A 26,278-nucleotide genomic window follows, 5' to 3' on the forward strand; every position below is an offset into this window, starting at 1 on the left:
TACTGAATTTGTGGAAGGCCAAGACACTGAATATATTCAACAAAGAGATATATCCCTTGATGCTTTAAAATCTAGAAATATGAGGAGAAAGCAAGAATGTGGCATTGAGATAGAGGATCCGCTTTGTACCTGCTCGACCATTCAGGAAAAACAATGGGCTGAGTGGCCTGCTCCTGCTTCTAGTTTCTATGTTTTTATGTTTCCGCTAAGCAGTCCTTCAGTATCCTGACGCTGGTCGATCTAAAAATGAGGTTCAGGTGGACAGTATAGTTGAGCAACTTCTCCAGATCTGGATATGCAGGATCAAGGTCCTTCTCTTCAGTTTGCTTTCCTCATAACACCACTGTTCTGGCTGTTGCCTTTCAAAACTCTTTTCAGTACCTCACAGACGTGCTATTAAACAACTGCATCTCTTACCAGTATTTCTCAATGGGTTTTGCTGCAGAGGTGTTTCATCCTGAATGCTGCTCACTAGCATGGAAGTATGTCATGGCCAGCTGTCAATCCAAGTCTTCCTTGGGAGTTTCGGGTCTTTTCTCCAAATCTTTCCAGGTACCTGCGAATTAGCAAATAGAATATCAAATCTGGACACTCCTTCCTTTCTCTCCTAGTATTAAGAGTTCTCTTCAGTTTGGCCTCAAGATCCTATTTCTCTGTCAATGCCAGAGCCTGCAACATTCCTGGAGCAGCTTCAGCCTCCCTCTTGGATATTGCCGGTTTTAATTCTTCCCCAGTCCACTCCATTGCCATCAGGTACCTTTACAATCTTGTCTGCTATGGCTAGTTCCTGTGCTGTGGATGCCTGTCAACTGCGCCAGAAGTGCATCATGAGATATGGACAGAGATCATGAAACAGGGTATCTTTATTTTACTGGTATCAGGTCATTACAAACATGAGGGAAATAAAGGTTAAATTTAGGAAGTATTTGCATGAAATGAAGCTAGTAGTTTGTCAGGTTAAGGAATCCTTTTGTTATCCCCTTCCTGCGAGGTCTCTTTCCCTCAAAGACACACCCCTTTTGTTTTTATAGTTTAGATTAGATTAGACTTACAGTGTGGAAACAGGCCCTTTGGCCCAACAAGCCCACACCGACCCGCCGAAGCGCAACCAACCCATACCCCTACATTTACCCCTTACCTAACACTACGGGCAATTTAGCTTGACCAATTCACCTGACCCGCACATCTTTGTGACTGTGGGAGGAAACCGGAGCACCCGGAGGAAACCCACGCAGACACAGGGAGAACTCCACACAGTCAGTCGCCTGAGTCGGGAATTGAACCCGGGTCTACAGGCGCTGTGAGGCAGCAGTGCTAACCACTGTGCCACCGTGCCGCCCATAAGTTGTCACATCTTACTTAGCATATTAATATCCATATAAAATGGAGTACTCATCTTTTGACTCTTCAAATTCTATCGATCAATTACAAAGTCTAAGTCAGGAGAAGGCTGGAATACCCTCCACTTGTCTGGATGTGTGCAGTTTCAGCAACACTCAACAAGCTTGATATTTACACGGCAAATCAAGCTGCTTGACTGTTACTCTATCCACTATATTCAAAATGCTTTGGTGCAGAAGGATCTGGGTGTGCTAATGCATGAATCGTAGAAAGCTAATATACAAGTATAGCCGGTAATAAGGAGGGAAAATTGAATTTTATCATTTCTTGCTAAAGGTAGGGAAGTATTACAATTGTGCATTGCATTGGTGAGACTGTATCTGGAATACGTCATGCAGATTCGGACCCCTCGCATGAGGAAGGATGTAATTGTGTTAGAAACAGTTCAGAGAAGGTTCAATAAATTTATTCCAGAGAAAGGATGTCTTGGGAGGAGAGATTTAATAATTTAGGCATGTACTGTATGGAATTTAGAAGAGTGAGAGGAGATCAAACTGAGGTATTTAATATGCTAAAGGGGATTGACAGATTAGATGTACAGCAGATATTTCGCATTGTGGGGCGTTCTGGAATGAGAGGTCATAATTTTAGGATAAGGGCTGACAGACTTGAAACGGACAAAGACAAATTGCTTCTGTCAAAGTGTTGTGGATCTGTGGAATTCGCTATCCTGAAGTATAGTGGATGCGAGGGTATTGTCTATCTCTTCCTTTTTTAAAATTTATTCAGGTTTTTAATTAGGTAAAGTTTTTAAAGGATTATAGGGAGCAGATAGGAGAGTGAAACTGAGGCTGGGAACAGCTATGATCCTTAGAATGGTGAAGCAGGCTTGAGACACTCAATTGTCTACACCACCTTCTCGTTCTTGTATTTTTTATGTTCACCGTTCAGTCTCTTTCCCCCAGCAGTGCACAGTTATACTGGAAGGACTGCACTAATTCACCAAGATGGTTTTGCCATCACAATCTAAACCAATGATCTCTATCACGTGTGAAAACAAGGACATTAGATGTTGGAATTAGACCTGCAAGTTCCCTTCCAAAAGACAGATAATCCTGATTTTTTTTTTCCCCTTCATTCACTGTTGCGGAGTCAAAATCCTGGGATTCTTCCTAACAGTACTGTGGGTGGATATACACCACATGAATTCAAGAAGACAACTTACCACCACCTCAAAGAAAATTAGAGATGGGCAATAACTGCTGGCCGAACCAATGACACCCTTGACAGATTTGTTTAAAAAACTTAACAGACATTTGGTTTGATGTTTGTAATAATTCATTTCCAACAGTTCTCATTATTTATACAGTAATCCTATTAGTACTGTACATAGCGTGGTCTCTATTTTAAAATATTTTTCAGGCACATCGCGAGATTAGAAAGCAAAATATTTACAATATATTTGTTCTGCTGTTTTTTCCATTGTTAAAACTGTGCACAAATTTCACAAAGCAATAATTTCATTAAATTAGCATATAAATTAGAGACCTACTTACTACACTTGTAAAACCCTTTTGAAAATAATGTTAAGATTATGTTTTGGATTTATTGTTTTTCACATTCTGGTGACAGACATTTTGGGTTCTAACATTCCTTATATGTAAGGCTACTTCATACTGGTCATTAAAAAGAATTTACCCTGAACTTGTATTAACAACATTGTGCTAAAATTACGTCTGTTGATTTCTCAGTTTTCACAAGGCACCCCTAATTTTACACTATGACTGGTGATGTCATTTTAAGCTTTTAAATTGTGGTCTCCGCTCTTCAGCTCGAAACCTCTCTTCTACAGGTTCAATAAGAATGAATTATTTTATTTTTCTCTCCAGCGATGTTCTACAAAATTTAAAAGAAGGAAATTTTGGTCAATTCCATGAATTTAAATCTGTACAAAAATCAACTTCCTGAGCCCTGATGTGTGCAAAATATCACAGAATTCCAATATGATCTGAATGAACATATGCACTATTGAAAAACAATTAACGTGGTTTAACTCTGTATATTGGGATGTGGATTGAATTTTAAATGTCACTTGCCAGCCTTGCTATTCATGATTGTGAGTTACAAAATTTATTTCTGAGAACCAGTTGTTCAGATGGGAAGGGCGAGAGCAGCCCACATGAACACATTGTCTTTCTCTAATACGACATTTCATCCCTGGGTTCATCTTGTGATCCTATTGAGGACCAGTCCCTCTCATTTGTCAGAGTGCTGGACTTCCGCCAGATATCATTTAGAAAATAACATCAGGAAAGCAAGAGCTAGAGAATTGTGTGGAATGTCCTCTGCATTCATCTGTTGTTTTTTTCACATAGTTTTTGTTCTTTTTCAATAGTTTTACACCACGTTTACCTAAAGCAGGAGAAACCATACATGGACACAAATTTTTCATTGGATTTGGAGGAAAAGGGGCCAATCAGTGTATCCAGGCAGCACGGCTTGGAGCCAAAGCGGCAATGGTTAGCAAGGTAAGACAAAAAATAAATTCTATGCTAATATCTTGATGCTTTTTGTGAGAATTTGGTTGTCCCATGCCAACTCCTCAAATTTCCAACAGTAAACTAAGCAATACATTGACATTGCAGCACAGAAGAAGTTGGTGTTAATTTTCCATGGCTCTTAGAGCAGGTTCATAAGACTGACTGACTACCTCTGAAAGTTTGTGTCTCAAGTGGCCGTCCACTTTTCTTTGGAAATCATTCATTGTTCTATCTTCCGCTACACTGGTGGAAAGAGATTTCCGGGTCATTATGATTCACTATGTCATGGAAATTTTTTTCTCACACTCTTCCTGTGTCTCTTGCTCAAAATCTTTTACTATGGGACCACCTAAGCCCTTCCACCATCAGGCAATATGATTGACTTTTCTTTTGTCTACCTTCTGCAGAACTATCATAAATTTGTCCATCTCCTTTCAAATCTACCCTCCACCACCTATCCTCCAAGCAGAATAATCCCAGATTCTGCAGCATAGCCTAGTAACTAAATGTCCTCCATTCCTGAAAGCATTCTGGTAAATTACGCCATCTTAAGAACTATTACATCCTTTCTAATGTGTGGCTTCTAATACTCAATTGAAGCTTAATCAAAATTCTATGCAAGGAGCAGGATTAAATTAAAATGTTCCTTACTTGGTCGTCATACTGATCATGCTCTGGAGTTGGCTAAAGATGTTGAATATTGCGTCTAGTTTATTTTTCTTTTTCCACTTTTGCTAATTAGCATCCATTTATCATATATAATTGTTTTGAGTGTCATTTCTTTGTGCTCACCAATGTTAACATCAAACACCAATTCGATATCCTGTGCCTTTTAATTGCTGCAGATTCTTTTGAATGGGGTCAATTTCATATTTTCGTTAGCAGAATTTGTGGTCCCTGCATACAGGCGTAGACCATAGCATATGAGAAGCCACCACCTCCATTCAGTACAATTATGGTTGATCCTGAGCTTCAACTCCACTTTCCTTCTCACTCCCCATGTCCCTTGATTGCCTGCGAGACCATATCAATTTTAAATATATTGCCTAATAAAAGGTTTTCAGCCCTCTGAGGTAGAGAATTCTAAAGATCCCCTTTTGAGTGAAGAAGTTTTCCATTTTAGAGCAAAACAATCATGCTGTTACATTGACATTGTGCCTCCCTTTTCTGGATACCGCAGTCATGTCTGTCTATATCCTATTTAAAAAAAACCCTTTGGAATTTTGTACATTTCATTGAGTTCACTTCTCATTCTAAAAAATTCCAGAGAGTTTAGGCCCAACATACTCAACCTCACATCACAGAACAAATCTCTTATCCCAAGAATCAATCTTGTGAGCCTTCACTGTACTAACTCCAATTCCATTATATTCTTCCTTGAATGTGGACACCAAATCTGCAAAGTACAATTAGCAAGGCCTCTTATTCCTGTACTTCAGTCCTTTTGCAATGAATGTCAAAATGCCTTTTGCCTTCCTATTTGCTTACTGTTACTACATGCAAACTTACAAAAATTAAGTGACAAAGATTACATTTCCTTAGCACCCAATGATATTAGAACAATGTCTGGAAGAATGCTACACTTTTTATCATGCCTGTATTAACATAAAACATAATAATTGAATGAGGGAATATCAAATGTTGTGAAGGCTTCCACCAGTCTGTAAAGTTAACTTTCATTAACTTATGGGAACCGGGGAAGACCACACCAGTAAGCTTTATTTTCAATTGGGGTTAAACAAGGGATGTTTGCCCTTGCAGCCTTAACGCATTTACAGTCAATACTGATGTCATCCAACTCTGTACCATTAAAAGCATTTCTCAAATTAAAAAATGCGGGTTCCTGTGGCTGACACTGCTGTGCTGTAGAATGAAGGTGATGTTCCTTCTCATCTATATCCTCAATTTCCTCCCAAAGAATACTGCTTGTCTCACAGATCCTCTTCATCCATCAGATGTTCTTGTTGCCTGCTTCATTTGTCCAGAGAACACCATGCAAGAATTACATGGTGCACTCTATGCTGTACTGCAAAAAATCCCCCTACCTCCGCACTCATGGGAATCTTCTCTTGAGAAAATGTCACTTGTTCCTTGGTAGCTCCAGTAGAATAATGTTGCATTCTGCTTATATCAGGTTGCATAACATTTTCTCCTACATAGTCTATTGCATGCTGCATGTGGAATGTGCAAGTGGATGATGCAGTTCTTGTTGCTGTGCCTCAGAGCCTCCTTTATATGGCAGCTCACTGCACCTGGCTCATCTTGAGACATTCCATCAAAGATGAAAGACTTTGTGACGCCTGTACTTTCACCTGAAGGTTACTGCTAGATAAATGTTTTCTTTATCAATTTCCGTGACGATTCATAATATAATAAACAAAGAGACCAAAACAGGCTCTTTCCCTTGGTCCACTGTTGACTGTTCAATGAGCCAAGGTAGGCAATATCAGAAATGAAGCAGCTCCTCAGGAATGTGATCCGTCAGTGTCACAGCACTCATAAATGAGTGTTAGTCATTCAATTCATATGTTAGGACATGGAAAGCAATGAGATGGACCAAATTCAGATGTATTTTACAAGGCATTTGTCATACATAAAAGAGGATATTTTAAGTGTGGTAAGAACAATGACATCTTCAATCCCTACTGCCATCCCCTATGTGACATAAGAATGTCAACATTCTTTTTTTTCTTAATCATAGAATCCCTTCAGTGTGGAAGTAGGACATTCAGCCCATTGAGGCCACACCAACCCTCCAAAGGCTTCCCACCCATGCTGACCTCCCCTTCCCAAATCTATGACCCTGCATTTCCCATGGCTAACACTATGGGCAATTTGTCATGGCCAATCCACCTAACCTGCACATTTTTTGACTGGGAGGAAACCAGAGCACCTGGCAGAAATCCATGCAGACATTGAGAATGTGCAAACTCCACACATGCAGTCACCCGACAGTGAAATTGAACCTGGGTCCCTTGTGCTGGTCCCTGTGTCCCTTGTGCTGGCAGCAGTGTTAACCACTGAGTCACCATACTGGCCCCTTATCAGATTCATATCAGATAATGTTGGGTACATTTTATCGTCAAAGGTATAAGGAAATAGCCAAGGGGCTTTTGTGCAGCCCATGTGACCTTTAAATGTGCTTAGGTGAAATTTTATTGCTCATCTGACATTTACTGCTTTTTAAAGCAATTACTAGGATTCATGTGTAATGATCAATAACATGGTCAAGATTGTTTATGGCCAGAACTTTTATTCTACATAATGGGTTATACAGTTTTTAACCCTGTGTAAGTGCATCATCAATAAGTAGTTGTATTAAAGGGACTTGTGTTACTTCCAATTAAAGCATGCGTACTCAAAGAAGGAAAAGAAGCTTACTCTGCCCACCGTGGCTATGAAGATCTGAAATAATAACAAAGTGCTGGAAAGACTAAGCAGGTCTGGCAACACATTCTGAAGAATCATATTGGACTTGAAACATTAACTGTTTTGGTCTCTCCACAGATGCTGTCAGATCTGCTGAATTTCTCCAGCATTTTGTTTTTATTTCCGATCTTCTGCATCTGCAGTACTTTTGGTTTCTTTTGAAGCTTTCGTTTCCCCACTTTACTCCTGCAATTAACTTATGCTATGCATAGGTATTTTTGCATGCATTCACATTGAAGCTAGACTTGTGCTGGCTACTGATGACCCTACCCTCCCATGCTCTGTTACTCTCCCACCTAAGTCCTCCTCCATATTCAACAACACTCGGAGGAAGCACGGAGGGTGGCAAGGACGTGAAATGTGCTCTCAGTAAGGGATTTCACCAAGAGTGGCTCGGCATCAACAACAACACTGATTGATTTGAGCTGGTCTGGTTCGAAAGATGTAGTTGCTAGCCTGGGGCTGTGACTGGTGGTGAGGGAGAAACATGCTTGACCTCATCCTTGCCAATTTGCCGCTAAGACGCATCTGTTCCTGACTGTATTGTAAGAGAAATCTGCCACACGCTCCTTGTCGAGATGCAGTCCCACCTTCACATTGAGAATACCCTTGATCATGATGTGTGGCACAGTCACTGTGTTAAGTGGGACGGACTTAGGACAGATTTATCAAATCAAGGCTGGGCCATCAACAGCAGCAGAAATTGTATTAATCGGTAATCTCGTGGCCCAGCATATCTCCCATTCAACCCCTACCATCAAACCAGAGGATCAACCCTGGTTCAGTGGAAAGCGCAGCAAAGCATGCCAGGAGCTGCAGAAAGCATACCTGAAAATGAGAGGTCAACCTGGTGGAGGCACCAAACAGGACTACTTGCAAGTCAAACAGCATTAGCAACAAGTGATAGACAGAGCTAAGTGATCCCATAACTAATGGAGCAGATATTAAGCTCTGCCATCCTGTCATATCCTGTCATGAATGATGGGCAAATACACAACTTACTGGAAGAGGAGGCTCCACAAATACCCCCATCCTCCATTGTTGGAAGAGCCCAACACATCAATGCAGAAAAAAAAAAGTTGAAGCATTCACGGCAACCTTCAGCCAGAAGTGCCAAGTGGTTGATCCATCTCTGCCTCCTCTAGTAGTCTTCAGTGTTCCAGATAACAGACTTCAGCCAATTCCACTCACTCCATGTGTATCAAGAAATGGTTTGGAAATACTGGGCACTGCAAAGACTATAGGCGCTGACAACAATCCAGCAATATTACTGAAGACTTGTGCTGCAGAGCTTGCCACTCCTCGGCCAAGTTCTTCCGGTACGGTTATAACTGGCATTTACCCAACAGTGTGGAAAATTGTTCAGGTATGTACTGTGTGTAAAATGCAGGACAAATCCAACCCAGCCAATTACGATTGCCATCAGTGTATTTTTGATCATCAGTAAAAGTACCATCAGTAGTGCGATCATGCAATAACCTGCTTAGTGACGCCCAGGAGAAAGTGAGGACTGCAGATGCTGGAAACCAGAGTTGAAAAATGTGGTGCTGGAAAAAGGGCTGATTCCTGAAGAAGGGTTTACGCCCGAAACATCGATTCTCCTGCTTCTCGGATGCTGCCTGGCCTTAGTGATGCCCAGTTTGAGTTCTGTCAGGGCCACTCTCCTGTCCTCATTACAGCTTTGATTCAAACATGGACTAAAGAGCTGAATTCCAGCAGTGAGAGTGACAGCTCTTGACATAAAGGTTGAATTTGACAGTGTATGGCATCAAGCAGCCCTAGCAAAACTGGAATCGATGGGAATTGGGGACATACTCCCTGCTAGCACATAAGAAGATGGTCCTGGTTGTTGGTCTTCAGTCATCTCAGCTCCTGGACATCTCTGCAGGAGTTCCTCAGGGTAGTGTCCTTTCCTGATGAAGGGCTTATGCTCGAAACGTTGAATTCTCTATTCCTGAGATGCTGCCTAACCTGCTGTGCTTTGACCAGCAACACATTTGCAGTAGTGTCCTTGACCTAAGCATCTTCAGCTGCTTTATCAATGATATTCCCTCCATCATAAGATCAGAAGTGGGGATATTTGCTGATGAATGCATAATGTTCAGCACCATTCATGACAATTCTCATATACCGAAGCAGTCCATGTTCAAATGCAACACAATCTGGACAATATCCAGACTTGGTCTGAAGAGTGGCAAGTAACATTTGCAGCGCAGAAATGCCAAGCTGACCATCACCAGTAATAGATCATCTAACCTTTGCCCCTTGACATTCAGTGGTCTTCCCATCACAGAAGCCCCCATTGTCAACATCTTGGGGATTACCATTGACCAGAAAGTCAGCTGTGCCCGCTGCATAAACACTGTGGCCAAAAAGGCAGGTCAGAGTCTGGGAATACTGCAGGAGGTAACTCACCTCTTGACTCTCCAAAGCCTGTCCACCATCTACAAGGCTCAAGTCAGGGGTATGATGAAATAATCTCCACTTGCCTGGATCAGTGCAGCCCCAGCAGCACTCTAAAAACTTAACACCACAATGCTCAGTAGCAGTAGATGTACTTTCTACAAGATGCACTGCAGAAATTCATGAAAGATCCTCCGACAGCCCCTTCCAAACCCCTGACCAGTTCCATGTAGAAGGACAAGGGCAACAAATACATAGGATAACCACCACCGATTGCAAGTTCCCCACCAAGCCAGTCACCATTGTGACTTGGCAATATATCGCCATTCCTTCATTGCCATTGGGTCAAAATCCTGAATTCCCTCCCTAGTGGCATTGTGGGCCGACTTTTAGCCGCAGTTCAAGAAGGCAACTTGCCACCACCTTATGGGTAACTCGGGCCAGGTGATAAAAGCTGGTCAGCCAGTGACACCTACAACCCATAAATGAATTTTAAAAAAACAATTGGAGGTGTAAGTAACAATAGTAGGAGCTTTATTATAAACATTGTTCACTCTTTAGGAAGCAAGCTAAACTGAGCTGTTTCCATCCAAAATGGTTGACGATGTCGTCGTCTTCATATCACATGATTGCATTTGAAGTGATTGACCTTTGTCAGTGTTGTGTATTTTAGACTATTTCCTTAGACTTTTAAACTTAGCTATTTGGTTATAATTTATCCACTGCTCACAAAGTTGACTTTTCTAATATTGGGACAGCAAATGCAGACTGGGTGGCCTCTTTACAGAAGGTTATTCAATCTTCTAGTGTATTCACAAGTTTATAGTTGTCTCTTTCTTTAATTCCCTTTGCCCTCATTCTGACCTTTTCTGGTTTTGGCCACATGCGCTGTTACCAGTCCAAGCATAATCTTGAGGAACAGCACCTCTTCCCACATTTCAAAGGTGTGCAGGTTAGTGGATTGGCCATGGGAAATGCAGAGGTACAGGGATATGGTAGGAGGTTGAGACTGGGTGGGATGCTCTTCAGAGAGTCAGTTTGGATTCAATGGAATGAATGGCCTACTTTCACACAGTAGGGATTCTATGATTCTATATTGTGGTTGGTCCACTGTCACACGTAAGCCAAATGAAGCAAGGATAGCAGATTTCCTTCCTGAAAGCGCATTGTTAAGCCAAATTGATTTTTACAATAATTGATATGGTTATTTATTGAATTCAAATTTCATAATCTGTCATTGTGGCATTCAAACCCATGCCCATAGTCTCCCATTGCAGTTCTGGATTATTAGTCTGGTGACATTATCACTACTGAATATAATCAAATTGATTCCACTTAGTTGATTCTTCTTTGAAAGCCTCACATATGGTACTTAATGTTAAATGAATACACCCAACAGTTCTTATGTGCTAGTGCAGTTAATTTTTTGAAAGATTTATCATGATGTTTCAGAGGTGTGGATGAAGACTGAATGCATTTGTCACAACTCCTCTGGACAAATGAAGAATAGGGGAGCTAGGCTGTTACTAGCAAAAATTTTGCATCTTTGACTTGAAAGATGTTTTCACTTGCAGCAGGCTCTTCCAATAGAATGTGAGGTATTTAAGATCTCTTACGACAAATAAGGCTAAACATGGTTTCTTTATTAAGATGGACTGAAGTGTTTAGTTTCAAGATGCTATCACCTAAACATTTTTTACCTCACAAAACAGGTTGGGAAAGATTCATTTGGAGATAATTACATCGAAAACTTCAAAAATAATGGCGTGTCTACAGGTATTACTTCAAAATATTGTCTTCTCTATTTGAGAGATTGTGACGCAGCAACAGAATTATTGCTGATTCCCTGCTGAACATTTCTCCGGTTCCTGCTTTTTTCAATGAGTAGTTACGGATTGCATTGCCTGGAAGCATGATAGAGGCAGGTTTGATTGAAACATTCGGTAGAGCTTTAGACTATTATTTGAACAAAAAAATAATGTGCAAGTGTGTGTGAGCAATGCATAAGATTGGGCACTAGGTAATACAATTTGAGCACAAGCTCAATGGGCCAAATGGCCTCCTTCAGTGCCATAAGATTTCTGTGATTTCTGTCTGAACCTGCTCTGCTGATTATAACTAATTTTTAAGCAGTTGTGCTTAAACGATATTGATTGGATACAGCTTTGACACAAATCAAGTCTCTGTGTATTCCAAGATTATTGGAAAAATTATTATGTCCACATCGATTTCTTGTTACAGAATATGTGGGTCAAACAGATGAAGCATCGACCGGAGTTGCCCCTATTACAGTGAACGACGAAGGTACTACACAGAACTTATGATTTTATGCTTTCTTCCCAGCTTACTTAGCAGGAGTGCTAGATAAAATTAGTCAAGTGCAGTTTTTCTTTATTTTTATACAAAAGTATGTAGTAAATATTGATTGCTGGGCATGCCAAAGTGTTAAGGGCTTGGATGGAGAGAAATTTGTCAGGCGTTTTTAGGAAAAATTTCTCAATATATATAGATTGCCTGACTAGAAAAAGGGCAAATCCTGACCTTCTCATGGGGGAATAGGGCAGGGCAAGTGATGGAAGTGTTAGTAGGGAAGGACTTTTGGACTAGTGACCGTAATTCCATTAATTTTAAAATAGCTGTGGAAGAAGATAGGTCTGGTTCACAAGTTAAATTCTAAAGTGGGGAAAGGCCAATTTAGATAGTCTTAGACAGGAAATTTGCCTGCAAGCAGCCTCACTCTATTAACTTTCGAAGGGATGTATGGTAACCTGGAGGCTTTCGAAAATAAGTTAGAGGGTTCAGAGCCAACATGGTCCTATTTTGAGTAAAGAGTAAGACTGATGGGAATAGGGAGCCCTGGAAGACTAGAAGTACTGAGGCCTTGAAAAGAAAGGAAGCATCTCACCTGTCTAACTGGGATTATAGAGGATGTCGGGGTACACTTGAGAGAAATCAGGAGGGCTAAAAGGGACACACGATGGCTTTTTCAGATGAGATAAAGGAGAATCCGAGGAGATTCCACAAGTACGTGAAGGGCAAAGGAGTAAAATGGAGAGAATTGCATCTTTTTAAGATCAACAAGGTCATCTATCTGCAGAGCCATAAGAGATGGATGTGATCCTAAATAAATATGTCGAGCCAGTATTTGCCAGTATGGATGCTGGGGATCTTGGAAAATCAATAGTGAAATCTCGAAGAATGTCCACATTACAGAAGAGGAGATGCTGGAAGTCTTAATGTATTTACGTAGATAAATCCCTGAGACTTGATTCATTGTATCCTAGGATTTTGTGGGAGGCTAGGTAGGAAATTGCAGGGTCACAAGCAGAGATACTTGTGTCACCAACAGCCACAAATGAAGTGCCTGAAGATTGGAGGGTGGCTAATGTTATGCCATTATTTAAGAAGGGTTGCGTGGAAATGCCTGAGAACTATAGACTGGTGAGTCTAACTCCGTGGTAGGTAAGTTGTTAGGGAAAATTCTGAGAGACGAGATTTGCATGCATTTGGAAAGGCAAGGACCCCTTTGGAGCAGTCGGCATGGCTTTGTGCCTAGGAAATTGTGGCTCATGAACTTGAGTTTTTGAAGGGGTGACCAAGAAAGTAGATGAGGGCAGTGTGCTAGACATTGTCTACATGGACTTTAGCATGGCCTTTGGCAAGGTATCATATGATTAGGTTGTTGAGTAAGGTTTAATCACATTAGGATACCAGGAGGGCTGGCCAATTGGATAAAAAGTTGGTTTGATGGTAGAAGACAGAGGATGGTGTTTGTTTGTTTTTCCAGTCTGGAGGCTCTGTGACTAGTAGGTGCTACAGAGATCAGTGCTGCAGCCACTGTTAGTCATTTATATAACTGATTTTGATAAGAATTTAAAATTTCATAGAATCCCTACAGTGTGGAAACAGGCCGTTTGCCCCTCCAAATCCACCCTGACCCTCTGATGAGTGTCCCACTCAAACCCATTCCTCTACCTTTACCCCTAACCTACATACTCCTGAACACTATGGGCAATTTAGCATGGCCAATTCACCTACCTGCAAATCTTTGGATTGTGGGAGGAAACTGGAGCACCCGGAGGGAACCCACGCAGACACTGGGAGAGTATCCATATTCCACACAGACAGTCGCCCGATGCTGGAATTGAACCCGGGTACCTGGGACTGAGACTGAGATATGGTTAATAAGTTTGCACATGACACCAAGATTGTTGGTATAGTGGACAGTGAAGAAGGTTATCTGGGAATGCAATGAGATCTTGATCAACTGGGCCAATGGATTGAGGAATGGCAGATGGAGTTTAATTTAGATCAGTTAGATAAATACATTGGTGAGGCAATGGCCTAGTGATATTATCACTGAACTGTTAATTGAAAGTCAGGTAATGTTCTGGGGACATGGGTTTGAATACCTCAAGGCAGGTGGTGAAGTTTGAATTCAATAATTATCCAGAATTAAGAATCTAATGATGACCGTGAATCCGTTGTCGATTGTTGGAAAAACCTACCTGGTTCACCAATGCCCTTTAGGGAAGGAAACTGCCATCCTTACTTGGTCTGGTCTACATATGACTCCTGACCCACCGCAATGTGGTTGACTCTTAACTGCCCCTGGGCAATTAGAGATGGACACCAAATGCTACCTAGCCAGTGATGCCCTCATCCTGGGAATGAATAAAGAAACAAAAAATACAAGATGCTGCATTTTGATAAGACAAACTAGGGCAGGATTTAGTCAGTGATAGGACCCTGGAGAGATCTCGGGGCACAGGTTCATAGTTCCTTGAAAATGGAGTCACAGATAGACAGGGTGGTGAAGAAGACTTTCAGTATGCTTGCTTGCGTCAGTCAGAGCCTTAGGATGTTTTGTTAAGCTGTACAAGACATCGGTGAGGCCATATTTGGAGAACTGCATGCAATTTTGGTCACACTACTGTAGAAAGGATATTATTAACCTAGAAAGAGTGCGGGAAAGCTTTATTTGGATGCTACCTGGACTTGAAAGGTTGAGTTATAAGGAGAAGTTGAATAGGCTGGGACTTTCTTTCCTCACTGGAGTTTAGGAGACTGAGGGGTGATCTTAGAGGTTTTTAAAATCATGAGAGGCTTAGATAAGTTGACAGCTTTTCCCCATAGTAGGGGAGTCTAAAACTAGAGGGCATAGGTTTAAGGTGAGGGCAAAGATATAAAAGGGTCCAGAGAGCTGTTTTTTCATGCACAGGGTGGTGAATCTTTGGAATGGCCTGCCAGAGGTAGTCGTGGAAGCAAGTACAGTTTCATTATTTCAGAAACATTTAGACAGGTACACTGATGGGATTGCTACAGAGGGATATAGACTAACGCAGGCAAATGGGACTAGTTTAAATTATGAAAACTGGGCAGCATGGGCAAGGTGGACTGAAGGGCCTGTTTCACTGTTGTAGATCTCTATGACTTTACTGTGTATTTGCAGTGACACAGCAGCATGACCCCTGTCAAATAATTTTAACTTGAATACTTTGTTGCCTGTTAATACAAATGGGAGATGATTATTGGCTGTTATCTTGCCCTACAGAAATTTATTTGAAATCCAGCAGAATGTGAAGTAAGATTTCAAGGGACCTTATTTCTGTTATCTATCTGTGAATATAATGTTATGGAATGCTTACAGAGCACGACATTTCATCACTCTGCAACTCTTTAGTCATACTGCTGTGAACGAATGATCAACAAGAGCCAGCTGGATCTCTCTGATTGCTATTCTTTGAACCAATATAATCTCAACCAGCACACAATCGGGGCTAAAAATGCTTCCAGTATAATTTCTGATTGGCTTGGTCTCAAAAGTGATGGATTGCATTTTACCAAACAAAATTTTATTTGACCACAATCATAATCATCATCATTCCTATCTATGTTGGGTTACAATTTGGACTTGTGGGAGAATCATGAGACAGAGACTGAGGTTGCGATGAGAAGTTCAGGTTGTTGCAAGGTTAGGTTTGAGATGTGGTCTTGGAGTTGAGTAGTTGGGGCAGGGCAGGCAGTGGGGACTGAGTGTTGGAATGCTTGGGGGATAGGGCAAAGGAAATCTGATCAGGTAGTTTGGGAAAGAGGGAGAATAGACCTTCAGTGTGGGCAAAATTAATGGAATAGAGTAGGCTCTTTAATTTATAAAGTCATGGAGATGTACAGCATGGAAACAGACCTTTTTGGTTCATCTCGTCCATGCTAACCAGATATCCTCAAATAATATCGTCCCATTTGCCAGCATTTGATCCGTTTCCCTTCAACCTCTTCCTATTCATATACCCATCCAGAAGCCTTTTAAATGTTGTAATTATACCAGTCTCCTCCGCTTCCTATGGCAGCTCATTCCATACGTATCCTCTGTGTGAAAAAGTTGCTCCTTAGGTCTCTTTTAAATCTTTCCCCACTCATCTTAAACCTTTCCTACATGGCCAGGAACAATAGCAACAATGCGGAGTGGGTTTGATGGCCCAAATGGCCTTACTTCCACTCCTTTGTCTTATGGCCAATTGAAGTAGTACAAAGAGAGAAGGAGTTAGCAAAATGGTGACTACATCCTGAGAACTTCATTATGGGTCAGTAAAGTAAAATATTTTCATTAGTAGGTGAAGGGAAATCGGGGTACTGAGAATGGGGCAGTCGTGTTATATAGTTTATTCTTAGGAGCTGGGAGGGGTTTTGTTGCCCCTCTATCGTAAATCCTCGGATATGTCCTTAGTGATTCGTTGCAATCGTTTTAAGGTATTGAATTAAGCTCCTAAAATAAATAAGCAGATCTCATTAGATGTGACTTTTTTAAGAATCGAAAAGAAATATATATTGTCGTCAGGGAGAGGCAGTGTGTGGGATATAAGGAGAAGATAGATAAAAGCAGCACGCAAATGCAAACAAAGATGGAAGAAAATTGAAAGAATTAGTGACCAGACGGAGACGTAGTTATATGAGAAGTTAACCAGTTTTATTTGTGACTCATCCCACTGAAGCCCTCATTTATTTTGTTTGGGTGGAGAATATTTGTGGCTTCAAAGAGAACTGGACTAGTGCTACAAACCCTGATAGTACAAGGAAGCTGGATTAACACAACAATAAAGCAACAAGATGACCCAAAGAAATTAACTAGGCAATTCATTTGGCTCACATTGGATTCACAATCTCTTGTACGGGAACTCTCTATCATCGGTATTTATTTATGCACAACTGTGTTTTAAAGGTAATCATAATTCTGTCATTTCTCAATTAAGGTCTATTGACAGTCAGTTTGTGTTATAGAGACTTCACTGTGTAAACTCAACAGCATCCTAATTTTTTAGACAATGCTTTGTGTCATGAAATTTGAATCTATTTGTTTAAAAAATGGTGTGTGATTGTTATACCTTATGCATTGTAAAATTTACTGCTGTGAGCAAAAAGCAACGCATTTCAAATACTGTATAAAGAAAATATTAGTAACATTTATCAGACCAAACAGTATGTATGGAATGATTAGACCTGGATGTTTTGACCCTGGATTGTACCTGGGTATGGATAAAATTTTTGAGGAAGAGTCCCAAACTCAAGGCAACTTGCCATTCCTCTTGACCTGTATTACTTCCTACTATTCCAGGACAGAATGCAATCGTTATAATAGCTGGTGCAAACCTGTTATTGAATTCGGAAGATTTGGAGAAAGCTTCCAGAGTAATCTGTTGTGCAAAGGTGGTTGTCTGTCAGTTAGAAATTCGACCTGCCATCACTTTAGAAGCCTTGAAAATAGCTCACAAAGCTGGAGGTAGGTGTTTTGATAGATTTTTCAACAGTGTATTAATTTATTCTGATTTGAAAAGATGGTATATCAATAAGTCAAAAATCTGTTATAGTATTCAGCAGTTTCTGTAATTGGTGAGTGTTGTGCATTGCAGTGTTATTTCCAAAAATAAGTCAAAAGTCTTTCCTACATATTTCATTAGTTAACTGAATTTTTTGCATCTATATTCCATTAGATTAACCCAGGTGCTGACAAGTGGGACTAGACTGGGTTGGGATATCTGGTCCGCATGAACAAGTTGGACCGAATAGTCTGTTTCCGTGCAGTATATCTCTATGATCTTCTCAGATTAATATATTACAAAGAATGGTGATCAATAAGTGATTTAGGCCTTTCACCAACTTTCAGAACTTGATATTGCATTCTGCTCATTACTGAAAAGCAACACTGTTACCATATTTGATCATTTACTTACAATTCTTCATTTCTGGAAGCAAACTGAATTTTGCAGTTGCACAATCCCATGATAGATGTGGGTGGTCAAAATCACTCCATCAGCATTTCTCATCTAAGTTTTCAGCCTCTGCCCTCTCGTCTCTTCAAAAATGGTGAAACATTTATAAAATATGTCTCTATTAGAAGAATGCAAAAAGAACATAAAGGTTTATGTTTCATTCCCTTGTGTCTTAATTTTGATGAATGTTCTTGTTTATCTCCATTCTTCAATTTTTTTGTTCTCTCAACATGTCTTTCTTTATTATATTAGCAGAGGTTATACTCTGCAATATGATCAATGCTTCATAACCTGTTAGAATAGTTTAATCAACTCTAGAAACTATGGATGATGATATTTAGGCATATCAAAAAGCAGCAGTTCTGCTAGTTATGCAAAATGTTTGGGTGTACATTAATGGGTGTGAATACATTGGAGAGAGCGCAGAAGTGATTTACAGGAATAGTTCCAGGGATGAGGAATTTCAATTATGAAGTTGGTCTGTTGGAGAGAAGAAGTTGAAGAGGACAGCTGATGGGGATTTTCAAAGTCATGAGCAGGCTGGATAGACGAGTTCGGGTGAAACTGTTCCCACTCGTGAAAGGGACAAGAACAAGACAGCTGAGATGTAAAGCATTTCGAAAGAAGCAAGGATCAAATTAGGAAAATCTTTTTCACTTAGCCAGTAGTTGAGGGATGGAATGCAGTGCCTGGGAAGGTGGTGGAGGCAGGTTCAATTGAGGCATTCAAGAGGACATTCAAATAAATCCTTTAATAAAAATAATGAGTAAGTGTATGGGGAGAAAACGGGAGATTGCTACTAGGTCATGATGCTTATTTACTCCTCCTTCTGCATGGTACCAGTTCTATATTTCTGTAAATGCACAATGAGTAGTAAAACTTTGGGTATTTCTGAATCCATTAAAGCATTAAGGTGTGAGACTTTCCTCCTCTTTCTCAAAAAACCTTTACATATTTGTTTGAGTTTTGCAATTGCACATAAACTTCCATCCACAGCTTAAAACTTTAAGTGTGTATGCCCATACTGATATATCTTTGGTCTATGCATATTGGCAAAGGTAAGGAGATTCACATGCTATTAAATGTAATTTTGTGCCTTTTAATGGATTTTCAAAAATTCCTTTGCACTCGATAATCAAAAAGGAAGATCTTCAGATTAAGATTTGAGGGATATTTTATTTGTGCATTACGTATGGTGCCAATCAAAAGTCTACTATGTTCTGGAAGATGTTGAGTTTCTGAAGTGTTTTGTGGAGGTGCACCCATCCAAACAAGTGGGGAGTATTCCATCACACTCCTGACTGGCACCTTTGTAGATGGTGTACATGCTTTGGGAGTCAGGAGGTGAGTTATTTGCTGCAAAATTTCTAGTCTATGACCCAAACTGAGGGAGGGGTCTACAAGACTCACCACTATGAGGCCCTGTTAAAGGGAAATAATATTCCATGCAGACCCATGCGTTGTACAGAACATCATTAATCTGTGCTGATCCCAATACATTAGCCTCCTATTTGATCTGCGCCTCCCTTCTTCAAATATTGGTGACCAACTCATTCATACCAACACTTTTGACCCACGGCAGTTAAAGGTCAACAGGATCCATTGCCCTGAATATACTCTTGCTCCTGGATGCTGCAACAGGCTCTCATTACAGACTTTGATCTGTAGTATATCTTGTGTGGTGGAGGTGGTAAAGGGCTTATGCCCAAAACATTGATTCTCCTGCTCCTCAGATACTCCCTGACTGGCTGTGCTTTTCCAGCACCACACTCTTCGACTCTGATCTCTAGCAACTTCAGTTGTCAGTTTCTCCTACATCTTGTGTGGGCATGAAGTTATGCTTTGTGATGGAGCAGTTACACTTGGAGCCAGATGAAAGGTCAAAACCCTGACATGTGCCAAATAATGCACAGTGTGTTGTTGCCCTCTCACCAAAGCGGCCTTTAGTTTTATTTCCCTCTAACTCCCACTTCCGTTTAATGCTGTCCTTGGTTCTGGAACCTGCCCGGCAGTGGAGCCCTATAGGTCTGTAGGACGTTTGTTTTTTGTGACTTCTGGGACGTTTATATCTGAATGGCTCAGGAATGCTGAGGATCTTCTTGCCAAAGGTAAGTGGACCCTCCTTAGCTTTAATTTCCAAGGATTGGAGGACAACAGAGGGTAGAGGTATTGAGCCTGGGAAAAAGTGAGGTCTGCAGATTCTGGAGATCAGAGTCAAGAGTGTTTTGCTGGAAAAGCACAGCAGGTCACGCAGCATCCAAGGAGCAGGAGAATCTATGTTTCGGGGCAGAGCCCTGAGCCTGCCCGTCTTTGGAGTGGACTGAGTGGAGACTTCTGAAGGGCCTGTGTGTGGCTCCTCCTCTGGCTGGGTGCCTCCTAGCAACAGAGCTGAAAATGTGTTGCTGGTTAAAGCACAGCAGGTCAGGCAGCATCCTAGGAACAGGAAATTTGACGTTTCGGGCCAGAGCCCTTCATCAGGAAAATTGCCTCCTAGCAACACCCTGCCTCCTTGAGGAAGGATGTCCTGAGTGCTCACTAGGTTTTCTGCCCCCAATCACCATGACTTTGGTCCTGAGGATCAATGGAGTGCGGTATGTGTACTTCTCCAACAGACCTTGAGGGTGCTGGATCTCGGTCTCCTTGGCAACTGCTGACCTCTTCATGCAGGCAGGCAAATGGTCATATGACTAGCTGTAACCTCTGTGCAATGAGTCCATTGCTTTTCACATATTTGCCTGCTGCCTCCTGTTCCTGTACTTTTGGACAAAGTGCCTGATTACTGGCGCACTAGATCTTTTACTGTCTGAGGCTGAGCAGGTACCTGGTCTTTGGCAGTGCTCCAAATGCCAGAGGTCTCAGCTATTTCTTCCTCAGCTGGCTGTTGCAGTGACATACTTACATGGTTGTGCACCCACGCTTTCTACTGCTAGCATTCCTTCCCAGTTATCAATATACGAGCTTGTGAGGGTGTAAGATGTAGCCTTCCCTCAGTAACCTCTCCCTCAGATCAAGGAACTGGTTTCTCAAGAAAGCTGGTCATTTTACTGCAGAGGTGATGGATATGCTGGTGGTACTTGCAAGATGGAAGAGAGAAGAGGTGTCATTGCCGATGGTTAGAAATGGTATGCAGTAAATGAGACACAGGGTTCATCTGAGAGTTGAACTGACATTATGCTCCCCAACTGTTTTGAGGTGAGAATTCTGGCCTTTGCAGAAAAAGACTGGGATGTTTCTGAGGGGATACAGAGGCATCTATATTCACGACTCCTCATCGCGCGACAGATGTCCACCAGTATATGCTCTTTTGGTCCTTTTGTGGGTTTTTTCTCGAATGAAAGAGAGGGAGGAATTGAATTAGACTGAAGTGAGGTATGCAGCTATTGGTGCTAGTTCAGGTGGGGGAAAGCTGGTGAGGTTTTCCAAAGGAGTGAATAAGAAGGCTACAGGACATACAGGGCTAGTAGTGCTAAGGAGCAAAGAAAGGCGTTACAGGCAGTTGAGCGTGGCAGAACATGAGACTTAGGGGCTGGGGTGCTGTAGCAAAGACAGCGAGAGTGTGAGGTAGCTGAGAAGAGTGTAGCACTTAGCCTGGCAGATGAGAAAAGCAGAAAAGTTCAACACTGCTGGCTATTCGTCTAGATCATCTTGATGATGCTGACCTGTGGCTACCTCCCTGACTCTGCTGCCAGGGCTTGTGGTGTGACCTCCTCTGCTGATCCTTCGGGCAGAGGACTCCTCTCCTTTGCGCTATCACCTCAATCAGAACCCCAGAGGTCCCAGTCGGAGAATCACAGTTCTATCTTGTCCTTCTTGAACATCATCTTCAGAAAATCGAGCAGGGTAGCTTTGAATTGCCAGTGCTGTTCTGAGCGCACAGTGATTTTGTAAAGATGCTGCAGGCTCATTACCTGCCAGTCTTACTGCGGATATCCGTTGAATGGTAAGTTTCTGTAGGAACAGCATGTGGTAGGATTGAGATAGATATTGGAGGTGCCATAGATTTTTCAGTGGGATTTGTTAAAAAATAACGATGCAACTTGCACATAACTAGAAAACGAGCATCATTCAAAGGGATCTTTTGATCTTGTACACCACAATGCGCATTTGAAATCATCAGTAATATTACTTTATAATCATATTATAGCCCCATGTTTTCTCTCTGTGCGCTCCAAATCACATCCCCCTCCCCCCCACTTACATTTTGGAAATTCCGTTTTGCATATGAGTGGTTGTGTTCCCTACAGTCCTATTATTTTGCCCTGAGGGCCTTCTCAAGGAGCATGTTTGAATATGAAAAGTGCAATTAAGGCACAAGACAGAACGGCAGTTGAGGCTGGTTCAAATTGCATGTTTGAGGGTCCATGTTTATTTCCGTGCACTGATGCTTGTTTGTAGATTAGCATGACAGAGAGCATCTTGCTCAACAAAAGTGTTGCCTTGCAAATAACCAGCTCATACTAACATGTCTATTATCCAAAGATCTTTGTAAGTTACAGATTGCATGTAGCTAGTTTGTTCTTGGCAATGTCCCAATTACCATCTGCATGTGAACTCTGAAAGGATTTTGGAAGATTTGGCTGGAGAATTTAGGTTTTACAATTTAAGTTCACTAAAACTTTGAATGAAGGTCCAGGTTTTGTTTAAAACAAACAGAGAGGTTGCTGGAGAGCTAAGAAGTGCTGAAGAGTCATATCAGACTCAAAATGTTAACACTGTTTCTCTGTCCACAGATGCCACCAGACCTGAATTTCTCCACCACTCTGTGTTTGTTTCAGATTGCCAGCATTTACAATATTTTTGCTTTTAATGAGGTTTTACTTGTTTTTTTTTAGTTTATTCATTCATGGGATATGGGTATTGCTGGATAGGCCAGTATTTATTGCTCATCCATAATTGCCCAGAGGGCAGTTCAGAGTGGGTCTGGAGACATATGTAGGCCAGACCAGGTAAGGACAGCAATTTTCTTCCTAAAGAACATTAGTGAACCAGATGGGTTTTTATAACAATCGAGAACAAATCCAGTACAAATCCAAGTTCCCGTAATCATCATTAGAGTCTCGCTTCCAGATTTTTATTAAATTCAAATTCAACCAAGTACCAGAATGCTATCATCTCCCTAGATTCCAGATGAAGGGCCTCTTGTCCAAAATATCTATTCTTCTGCTCCTTGGCTGTTACCTGACCTCCTGTGCTTTTCCAGCACCATACTCTCGTCTCTAAATTAACAGTCTCGTCATGATGCTATGAGACCATTGCCTGGGTTTCCTATTCCATATTTAATGGGAATTCTGATTTTGCCACTATGTACAAAATGTCACCCAATTGTTTCATCGATGAGTTTCCTTCGACAGGAAAGTGTTTGGGCTCACTGCCATTGATGCTGTTAAATGTTTGTCAAATCTTCAGAGACCCTATATTGTTGATCTCAGGAACTTTTTTGGAGCCTCTAGTTAACTTAAAAGTATAAGGACTATAGGTTTGAGAATCAGGTTTCTGAGTTTGGCTTAGTTTCAAAACACCACAAAGTAAATGAATAGAAATTGCTAGCTTCTTTCGAGTTCAACTTTTATGGGGTAGCTTTGTATAACACTAAAAATGCCAAACGTAGATATACATATTTCATGTATAGCTTTCTCTCAGTAATCCAGTACAAATCCAATTCTTATATTTTGCAGTAGCAGCACAAATGTAACACCATACTCTGGACATCATCCAATGGAAACTTTTTTTTTAAATCCAGCTTGGAAATTGTAGAAAACCCTTCATAAGGCAAGAGGAATCCTTCATTAGGCAGGATCTTTACTTCCAAACCAATCAGTTGCTTTTGCAGAAATGCAATCCCTATCTGCTGCCCAGTACAAAATATATTTCCTTTCCCAATTCCAACTTTAGCTCACAAAAGACATTTTTTAAAAAAGGCTTCATTACATCGGCTGATATTCCATGCTAGGAATGATGTTGGACCCGCTAAAATAATAGCATTTCCCACCAACAATAGTTTAGTGATTCATCTGTACACATCCTTTCAAAATCATATTTGGTATTCAGGTGACAGTCAACAGCTTGAGCGGAGCACTTGTGATTTATTATCTTATCTGTGCCCCACCCTAGCTCAAATTTCACAATCATTATTCTCAAAACATTTATTATTGGTCTTTGGAATTGGGGGTTGCAGGATAATATTCTGGAATCCCAAGCTTTTGGGCAGCAGTTCCTACCATTGAGCTCTGACCAAGTGATAACAGCTGTTATCCCATTCTAATAGTCCTCTACCTTTGAAGCCCCCACCCAATTCCACATTTAGAGTTCTCATCAAGGGGTCGCAACATTTTTTCAGTCTGGCTTTGGGGTCACGTCGGAAAGCATTTACAAAATACATTGATTTTTTTCCTTTTTATAAATCTTGCAGTGAAAACTATCTTCAATCCTGCACCTGCTGTTGCTGACCTTGATCCTGAGTTCTACAAAGAGAGTGATGTCTTCTGTTGCAATGAGACTGAGGTACCGTATTGATAGATCTTATTTTGCACACAATAATGCACTTTAATTATGTTTTCAGTCCTGGGGTCTTGGTTTAAAACCATTTAGGTTGCTGAAATTAAACTCCTCTCTGCCAGTTGCAAGGAATAAAGGGCAAAACTGTTCAAAATTGAATTTTACAAATTGCTGCTTACTCTAATAATCCACAAGGCTTGTGCTGGAGTTGGAAATATCACCTCTTCCAACATTGGGGTTGAGATATATTTTGACAGAATTCCAGAGAATTGTTTTGTTTGCTCACGTTTAGTGGATCTTCAATTACATTATGCAGAATATAAGCTATTCAGTTAATTGACACTTTACCAGTTCCACAATTTGATCAGGGGTCAAATATTGTCTTGCTCTAAGAACTTTGTATTTCTTTAGTGCCAATGCAATGAGACTATCAATATCAATGAGAACATTGGTCTCCTCTTAGAATATAGAACTGTACAGCACAGGAAGGGGTCCTGTGGTCCACAATGTTGTACCAAACATGATACTAAAGTAAATTGATCCTTTCTGCTGCCCTTGATCCATATCCCTCCATTCCTTGCATATTCATGAGCTTTTCTAAAAGTCTCTTTGTATGTGACTCCACCTTGTATTTTAGTACAAACAGTCCAGAATTGAAACTATTGGAGAAGGGCTTCCATTTCTCAAATTGAGTCCAGAAATGGTATTCTTAAGAAAGAGATTCTTCAGCTAGTAAGGTATCAAAGGATTCATTCTAATTAAATTAAATGATATTCAGCATTTCTTATTTCATTCAGCAGGTTTACATTTAAAGCTTGTATGTTATTCAGGCTAATTCTTTGGTATGATAGAATGGAAACGCTATAAATGCTGGAAGTCTGACAATAGAATGGAAAATGCCAAGAATGTATGGCAGACGAGTAAGTACTTGTGAAGGTGTTTTTGATTATGATCCTGACCTCACTGATCCATTGTCCTGTCTGTCAGGTATGAAGCAGGCACAAAACATGCCAATTTAACAGCAAGGTGCTTTGTGCTCAGTCTTTGCAGATGTTAGTTCCACTGTTATATAAGAATGGCATTTTTTATGTTAAATGACTGAAGGATGTATAAATCCTCTGTTGGGCCTCCTAGTGATGTAACTTTGTGATGATGCTGCCCCTTTAACAAAATTATTTTGTCCTTGAGTGTTTTTTTGGGAGAGGTTGTAAAGGCAGAGGTGCTGAAATGTCTGAAAAAGTTAGAGCTTCGGCTACCTTAAAATATTTTGAGGGGGTATGACTTAGTCCATAACAACTTACTGAAGGATATTATTGAGAAAATATGCACCAACAGTGTGAGTATGTGTTGTGCATCCCAAATTTGAGTTTTTTTGTGGTGGATCTAGGAAGAACAGCATGTTCCCATGACTTCACCGGAATTGGAAACACTTACTCTGTCTCTCCCACTAACTTCCCACTCCACCCTAACTAACTCACAACTCACTTACATCCCCATGTTTGAAAACTTAATTGACAGCTAACTTCAAATGCATAGATCTTTTTGCTTTGTTCGTGGGATGTGAGAATCGCTGCTTATAGTCCAACATTTATTGCCACTTTCTAATTGTCCTGGAGAAGGATGTAATAAACTTCCTTGCTGAAATACTGCAGTTCTTGGAGTGTAGTTACACCCACAGAGAAATCTAGTGCACAAATTGTAGAAAGTTTAGGATGCTGGACAGCAAGTATTTAAGAAAGCTAATAGAACATTATGTTTTATTGCAAGGAGAATTGAATGCGAGGGTAGGGTGTTTATATGGGG

The 26,278-nt window shown here is 40.8% G+C and overlaps 1 protein-coding gene across 3 annotated transcripts in view; it reads left to right on the forward strand.

Annotated features, from left to right (window-relative positions):
* Positions 1 to 26,278, forward strand: part of rbks (ribokinase) — a 150,488-nt gene that overhangs the window by 55,575 nt on the left and 68,635 nt on the right. For all 3 annotated transcript variants that reach the window (XM_060856122.1, XM_060856131.1, XM_060856140.1), the window contains 5 exons: positions 3,737 to 3,869; positions 11,426 to 11,489; positions 11,955 to 12,017; positions 17,326 to 17,490; positions 24,390 to 24,481. In XM_060856122.1, the coding sequence (XP_060712105.1) occupies positions 3,737 to 3,869; positions 11,426 to 11,489; positions 11,955 to 12,017; positions 17,326 to 17,490; positions 24,390 to 24,481 (517 nt within the window). The remainder of the gene's footprint in view (positions 1 to 3,736; positions 3,870 to 11,425; positions 11,490 to 11,954; positions 12,018 to 17,325; positions 17,491 to 24,389; positions 24,482 to 26,278) is intronic.

The sequence above is a fragment of the Hemiscyllium ocellatum genome, chromosome 3 (genome assembly GCF_020745735.1).
Source record: "Hemiscyllium ocellatum isolate sHemOce1 chromosome 3, sHemOce1.pat.X.cur, whole genome shotgun sequence".
NCBI lineage: Eukaryota > Metazoa > Chordata > Chondrichthyes > Orectolobiformes > Hemiscylliidae > Hemiscyllium > Hemiscyllium ocellatum.